Source organism: Odontesthes bonariensis, chromosome 17 (genome assembly GCF_027942865.1).
Source record: "Odontesthes bonariensis isolate fOdoBon6 chromosome 17, fOdoBon6.hap1, whole genome shotgun sequence".
In the NCBI taxonomy this organism is placed as follows: Eukaryota; Metazoa; Chordata; class Actinopteri; order Atheriniformes; family Atherinopsidae; genus Odontesthes; species Odontesthes bonariensis.
In genome coordinates this window covers 16,516,792-16,539,667 of record NC_134522.1, presented here as the reverse complement: position 1 = coordinate 16,539,667, position 22,876 = coordinate 16,516,792, and the positions used below count along the sequence as shown (strand labels likewise).

The window sequence follows — 22,876 nt, the reverse complement described above, 5'->3', positions numbered from 1 at the left end:
CTGGTGAAAGAAGGTAATGTATGCAATTACACTAACTGATAAGCAATTTAACAAATATGACCAAATCAGTCAAATCTGAGCTGGTGTTATGTTTAAGCTTGAAAGGTATTGACCCAACAGGTCATGTCCTACCAGTTAGATCTCTCTTCAGTTTTCTAATGTCTTTGGTGAGGTCGTCGAACTTGACCTGAGCAGCCTGGAAGAAGTCTTGAGACTCTGGCAAAGGGAACACACTCTTTTCTGTACCAGCATGCTGAAAACAAACGGAAAAGTTCATGAATGTGGCGTTACAGATGTTAAAAATGGAAGTTTTTTTTTTTTCTGTTTGATGCAAGTGATTTGACTTACCTTGTCAAAATTACGCAGGTAGTATAAAACCACATAATCCACCAGGTTGGTGCGATTGTCCTAAATAAAAAGAACAAAAAGGGAAAATCAAGATTAAAACAAATGTCTGAGCCCTTTACTTTAATACTCACCAAAACATCATGGCACTGTGGTAAGCTTTTAAGTGTCATTTACCCTGCTCTTGACATCCTTTAGCTTAGGGAGGATCTCCAGGCCAAAGCCATCCGCCTGACCTCTTGTCCTGTTCCCTCCATTCATATAGTTCCCGAACGCCAAAACAAGGCCAATCACATCCCGCAAGCTATCACACTCGAGCAGATCCTGACACGGAAAAACACATAAATATTAGAGTAAGCCAACTTTTCACGTGTCTTAAAGACACTTCTGAAGCTGTGTTTGTTGATCTGATTTCCTTACTTTAGAGACATTGGAGACAATCTCCACCTTGCGACGTATAGACGAGATGATGTCAAGGAATACTGACTGGAAGATGATGCAGTGCGCTCGGCCTGCAAAGTCAGGAATCTGGGAGAGCTCATAGAGAAACCTGGAAAACAAAAGGGCAGAGGGGAGAGGAGGAGGAGGAATGGGGTGTGATGTGTTATGACAGAATTAAACAAAATGTCTAACAGGAAGAACTATTTTGGGGCCTTGGCAGGCCGAGCTTCCCCACACAGGCCGGTTGAGTCAATGTTGGTGTTCTCAGGCAGGCAGGCAGCTGATAGTCATGAGCAGCGCTGCTCGGCTGGGTTTGAAAGGTCCATGGGGTCGGGTGGAGGGAAAGCAGCAAGCGGTGCACAGAGACTGATCAAAGACAGCTCTGGCCTGATGTGGGACGACTTATGTAAACAGTGCCGTGTCGGAGGGGAGCGGAGCGGTAACATCCTGTGTGATTAGGGTCTGCTGATAGAGGTAGACACTGAGTAAAGATGACTCAGGCAGCGATAGTGACAGCTCTGGTCAAACATGGAAATAGGAAGACCAGGCTGAGCGGCACCATTGGGTCCAAGCCTCGTTAACTGGCCTGCACTACTTAATCCCAACAGGAACTACTGAACTACTGAAGCATTGTCCAATAATGCACAACCGTGCAGACAAGCTGTCGAAAAAAATATGTTGAAACAAAAGAAAAAAATAAGTTGATCTAAATCTGCAAATTATGCCCCTTTGTGTAAATGTAGGTTTTTCATTCATTCATCTGGCTAAATTACTTAAAGAAATTAGAAATATGGGAGAAAAATGCAGTCGTCCTGAACATTTGATATCAAAGCTCCATATTTTCCATAAAGATGGGCAGATTTACTATGATTCATGAAAGTTGAATTTCCAACATTATCAAATTAAAATCATCTTAGAACAACTGGTAAAAACGATCTTACTGCTCAGGTTTGTCCAGTAGTTTGACTTCATCTTCTTTTGACGTCTGATAATGTTTCGTTATTTTGCCCATCTCATCACTGGTGGCCCTCTGTGAGGACACACAACACACGGTCCATAATCGAAATTTACACAACTTTATATTGTACAAATGCAGTTGTTTCAGAGGGAGAACATTGTTAGCAATGATTATAAAAATGTTAAGCATTAGAATATAAATAAATACAATTTTTATTAATTCTCTTTCACGTTTCAAGTATCACGTGACATAGCAGCCTCATCCTTCTCACCACTTTATGTTAAATATACACTTACTTACATTTTCATACAAAGCCTCAATGGTCTCCAGATCCACCACAGAATGGTCCACATTAAGAACAGCTGGTAAAGATATAGAAAGATATATTCATTAAAAGCAGCCAGACTTATAAATGGAAAAAATCTTGGCCCAAGCTTGCCTCCTTTTAAGTGCTGACAGTGAGAAACAAGCCTGATGACAAACATAAACCGATGGTAGCCCTGTAGTTTGTCATCAGTTACACTAAAAATCATATTTGTTGCAAATCTGTATTTGAGGAATCTTGTACGTTAGAGAAAAAAATCTTTTGTCAAAACCACAAAAAAGAACATCAAACTTAAACCAGGGCGCTACTTGCACACTACACCACATCTACCCCAAAAATCAAAATGCAGAATTTGTAAACCATGTAGTGGAATTATACAAGTAGAATTTTAGTTTTATGTGGTGAAGTTGGAAGTCACGCTGTGGGTGCAGAGACCACAGACGCCGGGCCTGTACTGGAGATCATCTCCTCCCTTCTCAAGCAAAATGGGGGACAAAGCCTCTCGGCATGGCTCAGAGGAGAAAGCCTGAAACTGCTTAACCTCTGAGCCCACAGCGAGAACCACCACAGCCAACAGCTTACTAATTATTATAGAGCGGGGCAGCAGAAGGTGAGATGGGTGAGAAACAGAGGGATGTTTTCACCAGCAGACTGTGTCTTTTTACTTAAAAGTTCAAAAAGCAAACATATGCATGGAGGACAGAAAAGAACAGCACAATAAAGGAAACGTAATTCCTGTTCACTGTCTCAGGGGTGTCAGAGGTTTATGACTTGGAGGGGGAGTAGGGCGTCATGATGAGAAGGACGGCTCCTCTGCTTCTGGATCACCTGACAGTTGCCTGGTTGGTGTCAGCTAAGGATGCCTGTGCATCAAATTCTCCTCTTAAATCAGTCACTTAGCAAAAGAAAGAATCTTTCAGATGAATCACATAACAGGAATCCAAGAGGAGGAAAAAAAATGTAGTGAAACCTACACTGTAGATATGTACCCAAGCTTGTCTGTTGAGTCAGTCAAACGGAGAGGATGAAATCAATTGCTTATCAAAATCATTTTAAATTGTGGTAACACAATGGCCAAATGGTTAGGGTCCTTAAGTAAAGGATCTGTGGTTGAACTCCCAGGTAGCTGGACCTTTACTTTATTCATCTTGCTCTCAAATCTTTTGTTCTCCAAAACTCCACAAATACTAAACTTAGAATAATTATAAGAATTTCAAAGAGGGAGATGCTTTAACGATTACCTTGGCGTGCTATTCAAATGTTTTTATCCTTTATTTCATCCAAATAGGGTAAATGTAAGGCACTGTAAAGTTTTGTCAGTAAAAACGCACATGCTAATTTGAACAATTTGCCTTTGTCTTCCTAATCCCGCACCAACTTCCACTCTGGTTCACAGCTGTTCTGTAGCAGAGAAGCTGTCAATGTGGTCCCAGAGTGTGGATCAGAGTAAACGCTGGAGGTCCATTTCCTACATCTTATTAGAGTGGATTATTCAGTCCCTCAGCCATGCAGCCGTCAATCACACACCAAAGGGGGGCTTGCCCCAGTGTGCACAGGAGCACTCTGATCTGAGGGGAGCCGGATATCTCTCCACACAGACAGATCAAAGCCTGCCTGCCAACGGCCTCACACCCTCTCCTTCCACTTTTCACTCCTGTGTGTAAGTGTGTTTGTGTACGTGCAGTGAGGTGGTGTGTGGGGGAGAGCCTCCCCTTGCCCTTGAACCATGGTGGCCCTTGAGGTCCCTCAGTCACTGCGACGGGTGTTTTTGACCCCTTCTCTTAACCAGAAGGCTGCCTTTCCCTCCTTCTCCCTCCCTCGTAGCTGTAATTGCATTACATGTACCATGTCCTTTTAATTTGGCAACAAAGGGGAGGCAAGCAGGCAAGGCCGGTCTTTAGAAGTGCTTTTTAAGGTCCTGTCCTTTATTGTCAAATTCAAATTGTCCATTTCACATACACCTCCCATTAAGGCAAAAGGAGGCAGCCTCACGCTGGGTGGGAACAGGCCGTTTTACCAAAGCACCTCTGCAAAACTAACATAAGAGAAAAAGAAATTGAGGGGAAAGGAAAAAAAAATCTAAACAAGATGGTTGCACTGGTGTATGTACTCTTTGGCTTGCGTTTGAGGTGGTTTTATGTGGTAGCACAGTGTCTGCTAAATGTGGAACGTGGTTTTGTACATGCTTAGATCATTAGTGGGGTGTCAGTCCCATTAGGCTTGTGGAAACCGTCACTGGCTACAATAAACAGATCCGCTGGCCGCATGCTCAGACTAGCAGGCGGCAGGCACTTCTCCGCCACAGTCCCAGGACAGGAGTAATTCCTTGCCCATCTACAATGTCCCCAACACACATACTATGAGTTTACACACCCAATGCAGCCACACACGCCTGCATTTTCCACAGAGCAACCAAGCATGCAATCAATCTATAAAGCTCTTTAAATGAAGGGGATGGCCATTTGATTTTAAACAGTGCAGGAAGCCTGACAGAAAAACAGAAAGGCTGCTTTCATCACACTGTTGCAATCTCATTTTGACATATCGAAGCATTTTCTTTCCCACTGTGGTAAGTGGAAAAATCATCCGCAAGGTTCCACTTGAGTCATAGATTAATCCAAAAGAAGTCTCAAATTACAAATTAGTTGCCGTCAAGAGGTAGGAATTTATCCTCCACTGCAGGGTTCACTATCTCATCTCTCAAAATAACTCCATCTGCACTTCATCAGGAGTCCTCCTCAGTTTATTGTTAAATGGGAAGGTAAATTTAGGTTGTTGCTGCTGCAACTAAATCAGAGCGCCTTTACTGAAAGACGTGACAATGACCTAGTGTTCACAAGCTACTCGAGATGTTGATCAGACGGAGGGAATATTGCTCACCTTGCTGAATGTCCTTCATCTCTAGATGCAGGCTTGAAATGAGGATGCCGACTGCCTGTGAACGCTTCCCATCCAGCAGTTTGATAATCTAGAAAAAGAAAACGAATGGAATTTATGTCACGGAGGTTTAAGTTTTCATAAGATTCAGAGCAATTACAGTCTAGAATACCAATTACAACGCATTACTCATTTTCTGAAGGCAACAATTGATATTTTGGTGTCAAGTTAACCTCATACCTTAGATTTCTCCCAGCAGCTATCTTATATTCTGTTATTCAGACAGAGGCATAAATTAAACTGAGGAATGGACAGTATATAAATAGCTAAATCAAGTAATAAGAGGCTGGGAAAAATAAATTTAGCCTCCTCTGAGGCTGTGGAAACAGATGACAGACAATGATCCACACCTGAAGCTCAATTTAGTCCAGGCGGCCTGCGAATCATCTGGATTGACCCTAATGAGCAAACTTATCAACGCTCATTGTTATAACCTGTCACCCTGACGCAAATGGCCGGGAAGTGTGGGGCACGCACAAATAACAGACTCACTTTGTCTATGTGGGAGCGAAGTTGTACAACAAAGCACCTCCTCCAGTTTACCCAAGAACACGTGTGAGATATAATCAAAAAATATCAAGTCGCAGTGAAAGTACAAAGGCAAAAGTAGTACCATAAAAGGACAGTCTAGAAGAGCAAGGCGAAGAGAAGCAGGGTTTTTATAACAAACTATAAATTCACAGGATTTTTATTTGTGCCTACACATGGTCACAATTACTTATGACTGAATTAGCCGTAAAGCCAGAGAAAGTTTTGGCAAGGTAAAGCCCTGCTCTAAAAGTTAATGTGTCAGGCTTCTTCATTAGGTATTATGGCGTTGTCGGCTACTGGGCTGTCCAGTGGGAGCTGGAGAGCAGAAGCCTTAGAAGTGGGTATTGCATTACAGGGCGTTAGTGGGTGCCATGCTGCTTCCAGCTCTATTACCTGGATCACTGGGGATCTCCCACTCTGGGGACTTGAGACGGCTGAGTACCAGGCTTTCCCAACACCTCTAATTAACCACTTTGGACGGGCCACACTAAAAGCAGCCCAGGAACCCTTCCCGCTCACCGTAGCTGCAGAACTCGCCAATTAGCCTAAACAGTTAAGTTAATGAGAAAAGACAACTGATGCTGGATGCTTGGTTTTAGACACGCAAACAGCTTGGGAAGGTGGGGTGGGGGTGGGGGGGAGCTGGCCGATGCTGATGCTGAGACAGGTAGACAGCAAGATCTAATGGCTCCCTCCTGTGGATAAAAGAGGAAGTGAAGGCAGGTTTTCATTTGAAATTGATGGACGTTTGAGTAACAAAGACTAGGGGAAAAAAAAAAAAACATGAAGAAAAAACATGAGCGGGCTAAGAAAATAAATAAAATGATGGAGGGAGACACTGCGAGCTTTGAGCCACAGCAGGTGGCTGATGTAAAACGATGTAGGATGCAGATTCAAAACAGAGCGGATAGTTTACACTGGCTGAGAAATCAGTCTGCTCATCACTGACAGTCTGTCTCATTATCTGTCTGGAATCACCCAGGCACATGTTACAATAACAGCTGGAACAAGACTTCCCATCATTACCCACCCCATTCTCACCCAGCAGTGTTAATCTTACACCCACACTCTCACGTCATAGCCAGGACTTCAAATATGTCTTTCATAAACCTACAGTGATTGCTCGTAAATTATAAACGGTTAAATACAGTGTTTGTTTAACAAGATCGGCCGTGTATAAACTTGATACAGCTTTGATTTATGTGTGTATAGGAAACTGTGTTTACTGATGCACATATTTGCACACAAACTCAACAGCGCATTAAGCTGGAATGATTTCTTCATCTTCATCCATATCTGCCTCCTTCCACAATCTCACAAGAATGCACCAACATGCCCATTCTCAGCACCCCCCCCCCCCTTCACTCCTATAGGTGCTCCGTTTTCATTGCTTCCTCTAGCCAGTGGAGTGAAGCCACATGCATGCAATTATACCCCCGGTCCAGTCCGGTCCGGTCCAGTCTGCTCCGGTGGGAGAGCTCTCTTCCATGTCATCTCCCCGGCTTTGATATGTTAATCAGCGGAGAGCGAAGGGATCCAGAGTAAACAAGAGCTTTGATTTTTCTATGGCACACATGATAAAGATTAACTCACTCACGTAGGCATCGGTTGCACCCCCCAAAGTTTTAACTTTTGGCGTGCGCAGTTGTTGGAAAGTGGGGAAGTGGATCATATGCATAATGCAGACGCGCATTCCATTCCCACCCACTCATCTCCTCTTGCCATGCGGAGCCCCGGGCTGTGGCGTTAGCATGATCTGGTAACACTTTCTGAGCAAGTGCATAATGACTTGTGAGGACGTGCTGTCATCTCTCACACACACACGCACGCACGCACGCACACACACACACACACACACACACACACACACACACACACACACACACACACACACACACACACACACACACACACACACACACACACACACACACACACACACACACACACACACACACGCTGGTGCATATGCAAACAAAATCACAGGCGGACAAACGGTGACAAAAGCACACTCTCCTCACACTGATACAAACACATATTCGCAGACTGAGTGTGTGCTGACAGACACTGGAGGCAGGTAGTCTGTGTGTGAACTGGTATTGGTGGTCATTCACACTACTGTGTGGTCAGATTCCATCAGAGTAAAACGTCTAGCCTGGGCACACATTTATAAAACCGCTAAGTTATGGCTTTGCATAATTATTCAGGCAAGAACTTGCCCTTTCATAGTCCAAGTTATAACTGATTGAGAAAGACAGACATATATATATAAAACTTGATAATGAAAATTGTGAGAGTGATAAATAATTCAATAGACTGCCAAAAATACCCCAAAGTGGTGACACTAAAATGTATATAAAGATAGAAAGCAATGTGTGGAAGTCACCCGAACCCCGTTTTTAATCAAACACAGGGTTCAGGTGACTTTTTCCCTGAAAAAGGCAGTTCTGAAACCTATATGCACTGTCCAGTATTAACGGTGCTTTCACAGATGTACAAGCTACTCATGCTATATGCATTAATACACCTTTATACCATCACAGCTGTTAACTTTTGAGCTGTGCACTGCTGACAAGTAGGATGGTCCCTCTCCTCTTTAGCCAGAGGACACAGCATCCGTTTCCAAAACCTATTAATTCTCGAAGAAGACATCAATCTTTCCGCATCTTGTTTATACATCTTTTTTCTTTGCATAATGGAGTTTTAACTTCCAGTTGCTTATGGAGTGATGAAATGTGTTCACTGACCAAAGGTTTTCAGAGGCGCTACCAAATGACTAGCCAGTTGCCCATTCAAATAACTGGCTTTGAGTTTTGACTTTTTTAGACTCACCTCTTTGTATTGCTTTTTTAAAGAAAGGATTCAAACTGGCATACCATTTGGAAGAGTACAAATGTTCTCAGTTTAAACATTTGATATGCTATTTTCATTGAAATATAGTGTTTAAATAGGTTGTAAATTCGTGCTTCATATTGTACAACGTATCCAAACTGTTTCAGTAACAGATTTGTGGGAACTTTAGATGTAATAAAAAGTAGTTGGTGCAAGTGAAAAATACCAAAAAAAAACAAAAAAGGACAGTAAAACTTGAACGATAAATAAAAAGAAAAAAATGTGGGATAATAAGAGTACCTAAAACAACTGCAAAAGAGAGCAACAGCTGCAACTGGTAAAAAAAAAAATCCCATTTCTCTCGTGAATTAGATATAATCGCTTAATATAACATATTTTCATTTCAATACATGACAGTGATTACCTGCCTTTGAATTGCAGTATAAATGTAATAACCATTTATTCTGAATAACTTTTACTCTCTTGTCAAGTCCCAACATTTTAGTTTTTACAGATTCAGTGCTGACAGACTCTCTATCTTCCCCTTGTACATCATCTGCTTTGTCCTTATTTGCTCTCCTCCTGGTAACATCTACCTCTGTAATCCAGTTGTCTTCGACTCAATAGCACCTAGTTTTCTGTCTCAGTCCCAGTCTCATTCCTTCCCCTCTACCCTCCCTGTTCTTTCCCCTCTTTTCGTTCCCATGCTGAACTTCTTGGAAGTCATCATCAGCTGGTGATTCAGATGATTTCTCTCTCAAATGATTTCTCTCCCTTCCACTCCGAATATAAACCTTCAAGGATTAAAAATGATCAAGTAAACAAGTCTCTATTATTGCGACGTGGGTTCCAGGAAGCTGAACTTCTAAGGTGGCTGAAAACAGCACATTTTCTTTTCCTCTTTAATCCTTGTATTGGACTCTAAATGCTGAACTTTATGTTGAATACAAAAATACTGTAAAATAACAGTACTAGAAATACAATGTCTAAACATAGATAGTAGCCCTGGACAGTGTGCCTTAAAGCTCCTTCTTTAAACACCATCATTTTCTTTTTGATTGATATCAATTAGAATCAACAGTTTCCATTAGAGCGGTCAAGCTTACTCCAAGCTGATGTAGGCAAAGACAGGAGACAGCTGTCTGAGTTGGATCAAATGTTGGACAGTTTGAATGACCAAGTCTGAACAGAGAGATGTAGGGGTGGAGACCAAGGACAGAAAAACACACACACCCTGTGGCCCTCTGGAGCAGAATGGAGCCTTTACAAATTGATCAGAATAGGGGATGTGTATGGATTTAGCGGAGAGTCTGAGGCGGTGGCCGATTTTTAACTGCTCGGACGCCAGGGTGAAGACCATGAGGCAGCCAGGCCGCTGACACAGCGCCGGCGGCAGGAGAAGTGCAGAGTCGCAAACATTTGACAGGACATCAAAAATGAAGTCTTTGGAGGGTGAAAGGGAATAGTGGATCAACTCTTGACTTGCTCCACCTTAACAAAAGCTTTCACAACTGGAAAAAATATATACATCTGAAGCCCTGTCTATAATACAGTTCTGTGCAGCAAAAGCAAATTACCCAAAAGGAGAGAAAAAAAACACACACACACACACAGACACACAAGGGAGTGAACTTGATAGCCTGAGTTGGCCCAGTGTAAGACCTGGCAACTACAGGCAACCGTCTGGAGGAGGATCTGATGAGACTCGCAATCCATTTCGTCCTGAATTACCGTTTGTTATATCTTTGTGGGATTCATGATTGATAATGAGAGCACACAAAAGCATTCTTCAACAAAGCTAAACAAAAGAACATGGCTGCAGGTAGGAAGATGTGCAAAATAACCCCCATCAGAAGAGGGGTTCAAAGGTGAATGCCAGCACCCAAAACCAAAGGGAAAGACAACATGCTAGAAAACCCAAGCTGAGTTACTCTACCTTCTTGGTTTTCGCTTTCTTCTCATAAGTGTCAGACAGGGGCTTCTTCTTCTGTTGTAGTGTGGCCTTAGAGAAAAGATCCTCAAACTCATTGGCGTTGACAATGTCAGGCTCCTTCAGAGAACCCCATAGTGTGTTGTTGCTAAAAAAAAAACAAACAAAAAAAATATTCTAACAAACTGATACATCAAGACTCAGGTTAAAGGGTGCAAAGCAATTTATCTCAGTGGCCGAGAGAGAAAACAAGCAACAAAGAGGCTACACGAGCTTAACAAACTTCTATTTGTGGAGGCTTATATGATGTTTATTCGAGCTGGTTTCCATTTTCCATTTTGCAGGGTGACAAAATCTTGGCAGGAACTCCTACGATCTAGACTTTGAAAAGCACTGTTTATGAGCTAGGTGATAAAAATAACAAAAGATTCATACATGCTTGTTTCTGTATTGTAGGTCCATTTCCCATAAGGACAAAATCAGGGAGGCAAATGTTGTGTTTCAGAAGTTGCTGAGTAACGTGGAAAAAAACAGAGGCAGAAACGAGAACAAGAGGTGGCTAAAGTCAAGAGGATGTTCAGCACTTCGCTGTTACAAATACGTCTTCTGGCTCTCCCTTCCCTCCCCGAGTCTGTTAATCAAATGGACATTAATAGCCCATTCAAAAGGCTTGGAATCAAATATTCTAAACAAAGACTTTGTAATGACGACGCTCATGATTTCCAATTATCTTTTCACACGCCGAAGTTCCTCTTGCAAGTCAGTGTTTAATGACATTACAGCTCATCTGTCAAGGCCCGTTTAGAGTGAGAAAAAGAACCCAGGGAACAAGACATTAACGCAAGAATTGCGTAGCTCATCATGCCTTAAATACCAGAACAATCAACGGCAAGACCACAGTGACTCAATGAGGGTCAAGTAAATCTATGCTGGCCTTCGACTGCAATAGGGAGGAGACTTCTCTGGAGCAGCCAAGATTTTTTATGTTGAGAACATAATGATACTGTCTCAAAAAATCCTCCTCTGATTTTCTTATTTGAACCTAGCATAGGAAAGAAAATAGCTTCAAAGCCCATCAAAAGATCTTCATGCAAGACAGCTTTTTGAGTGACGGGATTCTAACCATTACCTAATTAAAATACACACTAAAAATCTAACACGCAGCTTCCCAAGAAAGTCTGTCCTGCCAAAAATAAACTATACTTTGCGTTTCAGCTTACGTTCAAACTTTGGGCATCATTTCAAAGCTTACAGTGCTGCCCCATATAACTCAAAATTCTCACACCATTAACAGAGATCACACAGCTGATCCAGCTATAGTTAAACATCTGACCCATTTAATGCCCCTTAACTTGTCCCTTTACAGTTTAATTTATAGCCGACAAGAAACCGCTGCCATGTAGTCCGTCAGTCCTCCGGTGCTGGCCGAGACCTGCGAGAGAACCACAGCTCAGCTTCCCCCACTAATCCAGCCATGGAAATACAAGGCCATAAAGCTGGAAAGCTGGCACTTGGAGGTAACAACCACAGCCACTGTAAATGGTCTGGATAATCCACTCATTATTACAGTGTATTTCAGTAGGGCCTTTAGAAGAAAGAGTGTTGTGCACCAACTACATCTTTAATACCTCCATGCATGAGGACCCCATTAAGCTACAGCCAATGAAGCTGTAGGCCTCATTGGATAACAGTACAGCTCTTTCAGCTCTGACTGTCACCCAAGTCTGTCTCTACTTCGGCAGTTCAGTAACATTCTGAGGGAGCTCTGCAAAACATAAGGTTTAGATCACTAACCAAGGTGAGACTAAAAGCAATAAAACTTTAATAGCCAAAACAAATAAAACAAGTGACATGATCAATCTGAAGATTTGTTCTGTATGTGGTATGTATCCTTCAAATGGGTTTGTTCAAAACTGGATTTTTTTAAGCTGCTACCAATGGATACTGAGTAGCTTTTAAAAAAACCAAAAAAAACTAAAATAACAGACAAATAATCTTGATTTGACTGAGTGGGACATTAGACTGGGAGAATAAAAAATAGAAGTGTTCACATCAAAGTTTACACCAGCCTGACGACTGTAAGTCAAGGTGTAAACTTTCTATCTGTAATAATGAATACAAAATACAATTATGCAAGAAAAGTTTGGTATTTTACAACTTAGTTTTAGCCACCATTTGTATCTGAAATAAGATCTTGGACAACAGAAACATCAGCACAGGAAGGTCCAACAGGGCAAGAACCTCAAGCAGTCCCATGATCCAGCAGACCAGCGGCTTAGCTAGATTATCTGAACCCATTTATTTAGAGCTACACAGGCAAAAGATGAGTGGGGAAGTGTATTAGTAACAGGACCTGTGAGGTTGTCTAACTTGAAGATTTGTTTAAAAACTGTAATGCCGATAGTGTGTATTCAAATATATGCAAATAAAATGTATACATACTTATTTTCCTGTATCTGTATCCTGGTCCAGTACAGAGGCTTCATGGGACAAGCAGGCTCAATGGCAGATTTCCGCGGGGCCGTTTCTACTTTCTGGCCGAACCCCCCCATTGGGGGAGGAGGTGGAGGGCCGCAGCCTGGAGGTGGGGGAGGAGGAGGTGGTCCACTTCCAGGTAGACCAGGTGGAGGAGGTGGAGGTGGTGGAGGTGGCGGGCCACATCCTGGGGGAAGAGGTGGTGGAGGTGGTGGGCCACATCCTGGGGGAAGAGGTGGTGGAGGAGGTGGTGGCGGCACTCCAGTGTGACCTGGCAAAGGGGGAGGAGGGGGTGGTGGTGGTGGTGGTCCTGAAAGGCTTGGTGGAAGAGGGGGAGGAGGGGGAGGCGGTGGGGGTGGACAGGAAGGACCTGGGGTCGTTTCAGCTTTTAGATTCAGTCCGATTGAGTCCAAGTTGAGCTTTTTAGGCAGGCTCTGGTTGGGGCTGAGAGCGAGGCCACCTCCATCACCCTCAGGGCTCTTAATGAAAGTCTCCCGGTCCGTCTGGATGCCCACAGTGCGGCAGGTCTTAGGAGAAAGGTCATCTGCAGTGGACACAGCGGCATCACGGACCTCACCACGCTCCTGACCAGTGCTGTATAACTGGTCTCTTTGCAGCTTAGCAATGACTCCCTCCAGGTTTGATATCGACACAGCATGCTCCCCTCGCAGTTGGAAAATGTTAAGCTCAAAGTCAGACTGTAAAGAGCAGAATGCCAGATCGAAAATAAATACCCAGTGTCACAACCTCAGTCATTTGAATTCACATAATAAAGCTGTATAAGGCAGTGGATAATGCTTTTCTTGGAGTGAGCTCCAATTATGGTGTTTATTTATTCTTCCATGGGACTGATTCTTCACTGAACAGTAACAATTATATTATTATTTCAATTCTTTTCAGCCAAATTTTTAGCTAATCTGAGGCTAATCTAACTCTTAGGGAGAAATCTAGTAACTCCAGTTTTCATTTTTACAATTCAAACAATCCATGCAGAGCGAAGTTCTGATTTGGGACAGAGAAGAAATAAATCTTCCACATGTTCCTTATTAAGTCATGTCAGTTTAGAATTAGAAATAAGCACGTTCCCAACCTCTGTTGTGGGCCAAGTGTGGTACAAGTTTCTCAGTGTAAACAGAAACCCTTTAAATGGTTGACATCAAATTAAAGGTTTCTAGCAGACCAACTCGGCTGAGAAACCAAGTCTGAGGTCAGACTTTTCAAGGCAGTGGACCATAAAGCAATTTATCAGTGCTACAAATTAAGTAACGCTGCCAGAACTACTTTATTTTGCTTTTTGCTTTTCCAAAAGGCAAGTTTGATTCTTGCTTAAGTTGGCGGAGGGGAGACACCTGTGTAGCACAGCTCCAAACGTTTGCTTTTGATCAATGGAACACTGACACCTTTAAGAAGGATTTGGAGAGAGCCGTCATGATGGAGATGAGAGAGATATCCATCAACAGTCTGTCTCTGTGTGTGCGTGTGTGTGTGTGTGTGGTAAGGGCTGAACATTAGCAGCCAAAGTTTGAATGAATGCTTCAACTGGAGTCAATAAAAAACAATTCTTTTGTTTCTTTTTTTCCAACATTTGAAAGCAAAACTGTCATAACTTTGTCTTTGATGTATTAATTTTAAATGATCAAACACTGAAATGGTGTAAAAAGGCTAAACGTGAGTATTACAAATCAGGACATTATCCACTCTTTTTCTTTAATAAAGTTAGTTCCATTGTAAAGAAATGTTATTTGTGCCATTCTGATCATAATCTCAGTGCTTTCGGGGTCCAACTAAATTTCAGATGCAATATCTCCTCTCTCCTCTCCTCCTTTATTAAATAAAGGCTCTTTTTAAACCCGTCTATTGTGGGAGGACAGTTTCTCTGAGTACGCCAGAAGACCTTTTATAGATGCCATGTAGCAACATCACAAACATCTGCAAAGTTTTTGTGCCGTAAGAAAAAACCCTCAACATACTTCGCAATACTGTGGCTTTTGTATCTGAACATTTCATGCTTACTTAGCGCCATCTTGTGGCCACAGCTATCAGCTGCAAGTGAAGAGTGCTGTATAGTCACAAGGGCCTCATAAATGTTTTCGGATATCTCACTAATGTTACAGATAAAAAAATAAAAAAATAATGCACTTGTAATGTTTCATTTCAATACGTCACATCAATTTTAAGTGCTCATCTTTGGAGTCAACAAGTTTGGAGAACTATAAATTGTCTCCTGAGAGACAACAGGTGCAGTTTTTGTTCAGATGCACATGTTCTCAATCCACCTTTGTTGCAGTCAACTTACGTGCATCCTCTCCAGATCTTCTTTGCACTCTCTCTTAAGCTGCAAGAGAGCAGCCTGGTGCTCTGAAAGAAGCAAAAACATGTACACTTGTTGCTATTCCATCAATCAGTCTTTAAACAATACAATACAACAGAAGGGTGTGTCACTCCAAGGATACAACTCAACCAACTGGTTTCAATTTCACTAAGTGACAGAAAAACATTTTGTCAGGTGAAAACACAAAACAAAAACCGCTGATCTGTTGGTACAAATAAAGCGAGGATTAAACATCCATCAAACTTTCACAGTGTTACAGTAAACTCTGAGAACATACACCACAGACTGGTGCCAACTTTATCAGCTCATAAAATGGACTATTATAATAAGACTGAAGCTAGGTTTACACATATCTGAAATAATATCCGAATCATGTGATTAAAAGTTGTCATAAGTTGCAGTAGGCTGAGCTCTCTTGGCTGCTGTAGCTTTCAATACATTTGAGGGGATTTGGCCCTTCAGATTTGTCTCTCAGTTCAACATTTGTCAGGGTTCGCTTCCATTTACTGTAAAAAAAGATTCAGAACAGGTTCATCTTCTTCGTGATATCCTGTTCGTAAGTAATGCAGCAGCACAGAGTATTTAAGCAGTTTGACGTGCTGATTAAGATTGTGCTCTGGTAATGATTAATCTGAGTCAGTAACTATATCCGGTTCATCTTAAAATGAACTTTAACAAACAGTTCTTGATAAATGCATGCTTTAAATGCAATTTAATGCACACTAAAGACTAGAATCATAAATGTGTGAGTCAAGAGACAAATATTTCAAGGGTATGTATATGGTAAATGTGCACATATCTTGCTTTTATCTATATGGGACATCCTCTGGACTTTTTCTCAACTTCTCACATTCCAAACTCTATTCTCTTTAACAAGAACACAGCTGGAACATGGAGCACAGATTACTGTAATAAACCCCATCAGCTCTTATCTATCTATTCTCCTGATAGATTCACCGAACCTTGAGCCTGAAAGAAAGCTTTTTACTTTGTAACTTAATCAACCATGTGTGCTTTTAGTCTATTTGTGTGTCATTACACCTTTAGAGTACTAGATGGGCTGAAGAAACCAATTCCATTAAAAGGTTTATCCCACTAACGCAGACACAGGCTTCACTGTTGTGCCATGAACCACATAAAAGTCATAATGGATTTTAAAGATGTTTGCGGCATGCTGCTCTTACTTAGCCGTCTCAGACATTTAAAATGTGAGTGCTCAAGAATTAGATAATGGTGGCTCTACTTTTGTTTCTGTGGTTTAATGATGACACTTATCCCAAACAAGAGATTCTTTTAAATGGTTATATTGTAGCTCTGCTGGCTGCTATCCACAAAACCAATCAGTGGGTAGTGTATCCATGGAAGCCTTACTGTCATGGTCCTTTTTACAGCATTCCCTTAAATATAAACCAACACAATGTCTAAACCTACCAGCTCGAAGTTCTTACCTGCCTCTGTGTACTTGAGGCCCACCTTCTCCTCCTCATCCTTAGGTTTGGGAGGGGGCCACACAGCCTGAAGGCGTCCTGGAGTCCGGTCCTCGCTGTCTGTAGGGGACGTAACCTCTGACTGTAGGGAGAAAACGCGTGAGAAAACTCTGATCATTCACCTCTCTGTTGTAAATACAAGGCACCAGGCAAATATAAATGTGAATATGTGGCACTGAGATTTTAAATGTAGCGGCTGCATACACTGGTCTCCGCGGGACTTGTGAAATCCTTGCTCGGAGATCTGGAGGTTCTTTCAAAAATGGACCGCAGATTTTCCTTGTCATTCTTGATTTTCTTTTTCACTGCCTCTATATCAATATCTTCTGTCTTCTCCTTTTTCACAGTCTTGGGGCCAAAAATGCTCCTGAAAGTTTCATAGGCCAGGTCAGAGGTTTTCTTTTTCTCAGTTGGGCATGCGGGACTTTTAGAGCCTGACGTTTTCTCTCCTGCAACCCTTTCTCCATTCTCAAACTCTTTTTCGCCATGAACATTATCGCCCTCCTGCTCATTTGACCTTTTAGTATCATCACGGTTGTCTGGGCTGAGCGGCTCTGTGTGTTGTCCCACCACAGTTCTTTTAGACTCTGCAGCGGGTTTAAGTTCAGAGTGCTTTTTGACAGGAGAGGTTGTCTTCTGCTCGGGAAAGAGCCTGGCTTTGTTTACTGACTTCTTAAGGCTGAGCAGGGCCAGTTCAGCATCCTTCTCCCTCTGCTTGATCTCTGAAACCATCTCCCTGTCTTCCCCAACCGCTCCTTTCTTCAGCACCCGCAAACCGCTGAAGAGAGCTGGCATCTGGAAGGATGGAGGTGATGAGAGTGTTGTTGTGCCCTTAGATGGAGATGAGTTGGAAGAGGTGGAGGGGGTGGCAGCAGATGAAGCTGGTGGTGCTGTACTTGATTCTGGTGTGTTTGGATCGGTTCGGCATTGTGCAGCAGGGCTAGCAGGTGGCTGTCTGTCACTTGTGGACTCTTCGGGTGCGGATAACGTAGATGTGAGTATCTCAGACTTTGAAAGTGTCAAACCTGCAGTGTCCGTTTGCTCCTCTGGATTGGATGATGATTGGTTTGAGATTTCAGGAGACTTTTGGTTGGAAGAAGCAGAAGAGGACAACTGGATGGAGTTGGGCTCCTCAGGTCCATTCCCATCTCTTTGCTCATGTATCTCCTCATTTTGCGTCTGTTTTAATGGAGAGGCCACGTCACTGTTATGGCCAGGAGACTCCGAAATAACAGGCCCAGAGATGACTGAGGGAACTGGCTGAAAACAATCTCTGCCAGCATACTCATCATTCTCATTTGATGCCAAGTCCAGCCTAGCACTCTTCTCAGCAGGTAATGTCTCTGTAACCACAGACGCTGTGGGAGTACTTTCCTTTGAACTACCAAGATCTTCCTGTTTTGACACTGAAGAGACCAGAGCTGGCTTACCTCTACTGACAAATCTACTAGAAAATAAAATAGCCTCTACGCGCGATTTTTCTTGAAATTTGTGTGTTCTAAAGACAGGCACTTTTGGCTCATCTCCATTTCCATCTTTCACTGCGTCATTGTCCCCGGAAGATGGAACAGACCGACTGGAATCAACACATTTCTCCGACAGACTATCGGCCACTTCATCATCCTCAATTTCTGTGTCACTATATGTATCCACTCTTGTGACCTGTACCAGATCAGGGTCAACTGCAGCTTCAAGTTCCACGTTAACTTGTTCACTAGAATTCTTCATGGCTGATTCAGCTTTTTGTGTTGAATCACACGGAACAGTCACATTATCCTGAAGCACATATAGCCTTCCTTCCAGGTTTTCCTCCCTCTTAATTTGACTACTTCCATCTACGCTGGTCTCTCCATCTGACAGCTCTTTGAAAGACGTCAACACGGCTGGATTCATATCTGAAGAGGTGCCCCGATCCCGTGTGAAGATATTGCTGAAGACATTCAAGATAGAACTTGTGGGCAGCTTCCCCTGTTCATCCGAGTTATTACTTGCACAGTCCATTTTTACTCAGTGTCACTCCAGCTAAGAGCAAACAGAGGTAAACCAGAACAGATAGCAGTTCCAGCGTCTATTAAAAATCTCCCAAAAGGTTCATCTCCTCAGTGCCAGTTGTCCAACTTGCTCCTATTCCACAAGTACAGCAGGGAACAAAAGGCCTTTGTGTGGACAAAGCTCCCCCGCTTCTCTTACCTTCTCCTGGAGGCCACAATTTACAACAAAACTAATCTGTAATCCTGCTTAATGACACACAAACAAGTCGCATATGGTGGACTTTCACAATATCACATAAAGACTACTGGCTGTATGTTGCCAGTGGTAGTGTTTAGTCTCCTCCCGGCGAGCAAGACTTCCATGACACAGCAAATAAAGTCAATCTGCAGGATGGTGAAAGCCTGTCCTGTTGTAATCTCTCTTGTACAGCAGGAGAACAGAGTTCATCCGCCAATCACAAAAAACATTTCCAACTCTTCTTGACAGTCTGAGAGGTATTGTCCGTAAAGTTGTTGGCTGTACTTCTCTATGTGCCGGTGTGCAGTCTGGAATCCATGACTAAACAGTGCTTCAAGCCTGAGTCTGTCTTCTTCTGCGTGTGTCGGTCTCAGTTTACAGGATCACTTGTGTGCTGGTGTGTGAGAAAATCCCCTCAGGTTGGAGGAAAAAAAAAAAAGCGTTTCACTGGTTTACCCAGTCCGGGGACGCCTCCCCTCAGGTCCCTCCCAGGAAGGGAGGGGACCTGCAGAGCCAGGCACCACAGGTGTCCTATTACCTCTGCTCACTTCCGTAAAATAGCTGAGAACAAGCACAGGGGAGTCAGCTTGAGGTAAGGTAAAGAGGTGTGGAGATCCTGTAAGGCAGCATTGTACCATAAAGTGGTGAGCTGCTACAACACAGGGCTTAAGACAAGGTGATTAGGCAGCCTGGTGAAAGGCAGTTGAGCTAATATGCTAATACGCAAACATGTGATTAGCAGCCCATGAACATTTGAGAAAACAGGGCTGAATTCAGCTGGAAAAAAGAAAAGAAAAGACATTTGATTCACCTACCTTAACTATGAATGTCAACGTATTCTCCATACGGGGTTACTTAGATAAAAACTAAGTTGAGCTGTAAGGAGTCTGTTTCTAATGATGTTTGAAACACTTGTTTGCTAAGGCTAGTTTAAATATAGATGCGAACAAAAACAGTGTATGTATGGAGAAGATGGAAAAGATTTTAAGACTTTTCCTTGATAACATCTGCTCTATAATCTTTGATATACTTTTAGATGAAGGTAAGGTAAGAGGGCCTGAAAGAAACATTCAAACTGTGGTTGCCCATAGCAACTAAAGGTCACCCTTTTTGAAAGCATTCCTTCAGGCTAAGCACAGTCTAATCTGGACCAACCACTGGGCACATTGCATTAAATCATGCTTTAGAAATGTTTTTTTTTAAATTGACTTTTACAACAACTTAAGCATAAATTACAAATATAGGGGGATAAGCTTCAAAAGGTGACACTAAAACTGAAATAAGTTCAATTCAGTTGAAAGTAGGCTACTCCATGAATGATGTAAATGTTTTTAACATTCTTGTGCAGTTTCCTAAAAGAGCCACAATGGGCTCCTGTTGCTGAGGAACTACACTGCAGCAGAGCTCATTCATACACACTAAATCCCACTGGAGGTTGTGTTAAAAAGAGGCACTATGATCGATGTGAAATGATATGTGACAGACATCATCTCTGAAGTGACATTATTCATTTACAAGTTACAGATAAACACGGATGGTGACATGCTCCATCTTCCATCCCTCTGTGTATTCAGCAGTAGCAGCACACTGAGAATACTTTGTGTTCAATTGCTGTGAAAAATATGACAGTGACAAAGAAGCCGTGCCACAACAACATATGTGAGAACAATGTTCCCTGCATGAGAATAGAGTATCTGTCTGTAAAGCAAGGCATTTGTACTGGTATGTTAAGTGATTATGCTTACAGCCAGGGTGGTTCTAATGTCTTAGAAAACAATACCCACACCCAGGTAATCTGCCTCTTCTGCCACAGGAATGAAGACCCACCCCAGACAGCGTGATGGAATCTTGATGCATAATATTCAGATCATTCTCACACCATTCAGAAGTTTGTCACAGGTTATACATACTTGCAATCTAAAGTACCTGAAAACAGCTAATTGTTTTGAGTTGAAGCGGAGGAAAGGCTTTTGGCACATTTTTACTTTCTTCCAAGGTGCATGTAAACTAAGGGCGTATTCACACCTACCTCGTTTGGTCCGGACCAAACGACCAAACGGACCAGATTTTCGTTGGTTCGGACCTTTTGGGATGGTCTGAATACAAACCACCGAACTCTGGTCCAGACCAAACAAGCGGACCGAGACCGAGCTGAAAGGTCGGACTCGGTCCGGATCAAACGAACCCTGGTGCGGATCTTTTGGAGGTGTGAAAGCAGACCGGAACTAATCCCAGACTTTTTGCTTTTTTGTACCTCGGGAGCATCCGTCGTTTGTCTGCTGCTAGGTAACAGAACAGAGCGTCGTTCTTCTAATTACTAGACCGGCTGTGGTAAAGCTAACGAAAGACCGAAAATAATATTTCTAGACCGAAAATGAGTAGGGGACAAACGTGGGCCGAAGAGGAGACCCGTGCTCTTGTGGACGTTTGGGCAGATGCCCACATATCATATATTTGGAGTGCACTCATAAAAACGCTCACAAATCACAGTTGTGAAAATAGCAAAACGTTGAAAAAACATATAGTTTTGATTATATTAAAAGCAATAACGGCACGGAAAGCGTCCATGACTACATTCACTTTTGAACTTAGCACTTTGTGTTGCGCGTGTCGATTCTGACCAATAGCCGAACGACTTCAGGGCGCGTGGCTTTGTTGAAATATTTTGGTCCGTTTACTGAAATGTACAGTCTGAAAGCGAACCGCACCAAAATGAAAAAAAAAGGTTCGGACCAAACCAAGTGAACAATCGGACTTTCCTGGTCTGAATACGTCCTTAAAGGGGAACTGCGGTATTTTCAACATTAAGCCTCTTTTCTGAGTCGTCTGCAATGTTTTAGAACCCCCCTCACCGCTTTTTTGATGTTTACTGCTGTCTCCGGTATTTGCCTAATTTTGATTCTTCTCAACCTGCTTCAGAGTGGCAAGTCATGCGCATGTCTAGAAAGGTCCGTAAAAGCACAATAAACGTCCGTTTTCAAAATAATCAACTCACCGGAGTGGTTACTGGTGTGCACTGGTAATCCATATCAAATTTCGTGGCGAAAAGTTGCTTCTGTCGTGTTTTATTTGACATTTTGTACTGGATGTTCGTTGATATTACTCCGCCACCGCTAAGAAAATAGTGCGAGCATGAACGAGCTGCCAAATAAAACACGAAAGAAGCAACTTTTTGCCACGAAATTTGATATGGATTACCAGTGCACACCAGTAACCACTCCGGTGAGTTGATTATTTTGAAAACGGACGTTTATTGTGCTTTTACGGACCTTTCTAGACATGCGCATGACTTGCCATTCTGAAGCAGGTTGAGAAGAATCAAAATTAGGCAAATACCGGAGACAGCAGTAAACATCAAAAAAGCGGTGAGGGGGGTTCTAAAACATTGCAGACGACTCAGAAAAGAGGCTTAATGTTGAAAATACCGCAGTTCCCCTTTAAAGGTGGGGTCTGAGATCTTGGAAAAACGGTTCCTGCAAGCTATATTTTTGAAAATACACAACCTTGCCTTTCCCATCAGCCCACCCCTCGAAACCACGCCTTCAAAACACATGAACGAGTCACGAGTCTGTGAACGCGCAGGGGGGAGGGGGGCTGACGGTTGATTGGCGTGTCAGAATCCAATAGAAGTAACTATCATCATTACTTCTATTGGTCAGACATTTCCTCTTGCTACACCCTCTACAATGGACTAAAAGATTTAGTTTTTTTCCAAACATTCTATTTTAGTGGGTGCAATGGGGTCGTGAGGAGGTTTTCAGACAATATGATAAAAAATGCTCCAGAAAACATCAGAGACCCCACCTTTAATGTATAGTAGGAATGTAGTGTTATGTAGTGTTTTTTTCTTGTTTGTTCTGAATCTAAGGGCCTTGAGTGAAATTATCTCAGTCAGTTTTGACCCCGGTCTCCAGCTTAGAATCCATGACCTGCTAATCCATTTCTAAGAATTCATGATCAGGTGATCAAATACCCCGGTGGAGAGAAATCCCCTTGAGCTTCACGTGGGGGAAAAGAAAAACAGAGAGCCACGGGTGCAGTTCTGCAGAAGTGA

General features: G+C 42.6%; 1 protein-coding gene across 2 annotated transcripts in view; it reads right to left on the bottom strand.

Moving 5' to 3' along the window:
- Positions 1-22,876, bottom strand: part of LOC142402565 (formin) — a 51,177-nt gene that overhangs the window by 19,232 nt on the left and 9,069 nt on the right. Inside the window, exons 1-12 of one of the 2 annotated variants that reach the window (XM_075488097.1) lie at positions 16,798-19,244; positions 16,555-16,675; positions 15,071-15,132; positions 12,742-13,472; positions 10,306-10,447; positions 4,950-5,037; positions 2,045-2,106; positions 1,728-1,816; positions 766-895; positions 523-669; positions 349-408; positions 133-253 (exon numbers count right to left, since the gene is read on the bottom strand). In XM_075488097.1, coding sequence (XP_075344212.1) covers positions 133-253; positions 349-408; positions 523-669; positions 766-895; positions 1,728-1,816; positions 2,045-2,106; positions 4,950-5,037; positions 10,306-10,447; positions 12,742-13,472; positions 15,071-15,132; positions 16,555-16,675; positions 16,798-18,594 — 3,550 coding nt within the window. In that variant the 5' untranslated portion in view covers positions 18,595-19,244. Of the gene's footprint in view, positions 1-132; positions 254-348; positions 409-522; positions 670-765; positions 896-1,727; positions 1,817-2,044; positions 2,107-4,949; positions 5,038-10,305; positions 10,448-12,741; positions 13,473-15,070; positions 15,133-16,554; positions 16,676-16,797; positions 19,245-22,876 lie in introns of those variants that run through there. The other variant, XM_075488098.1, reaches the window with a different exon arrangement.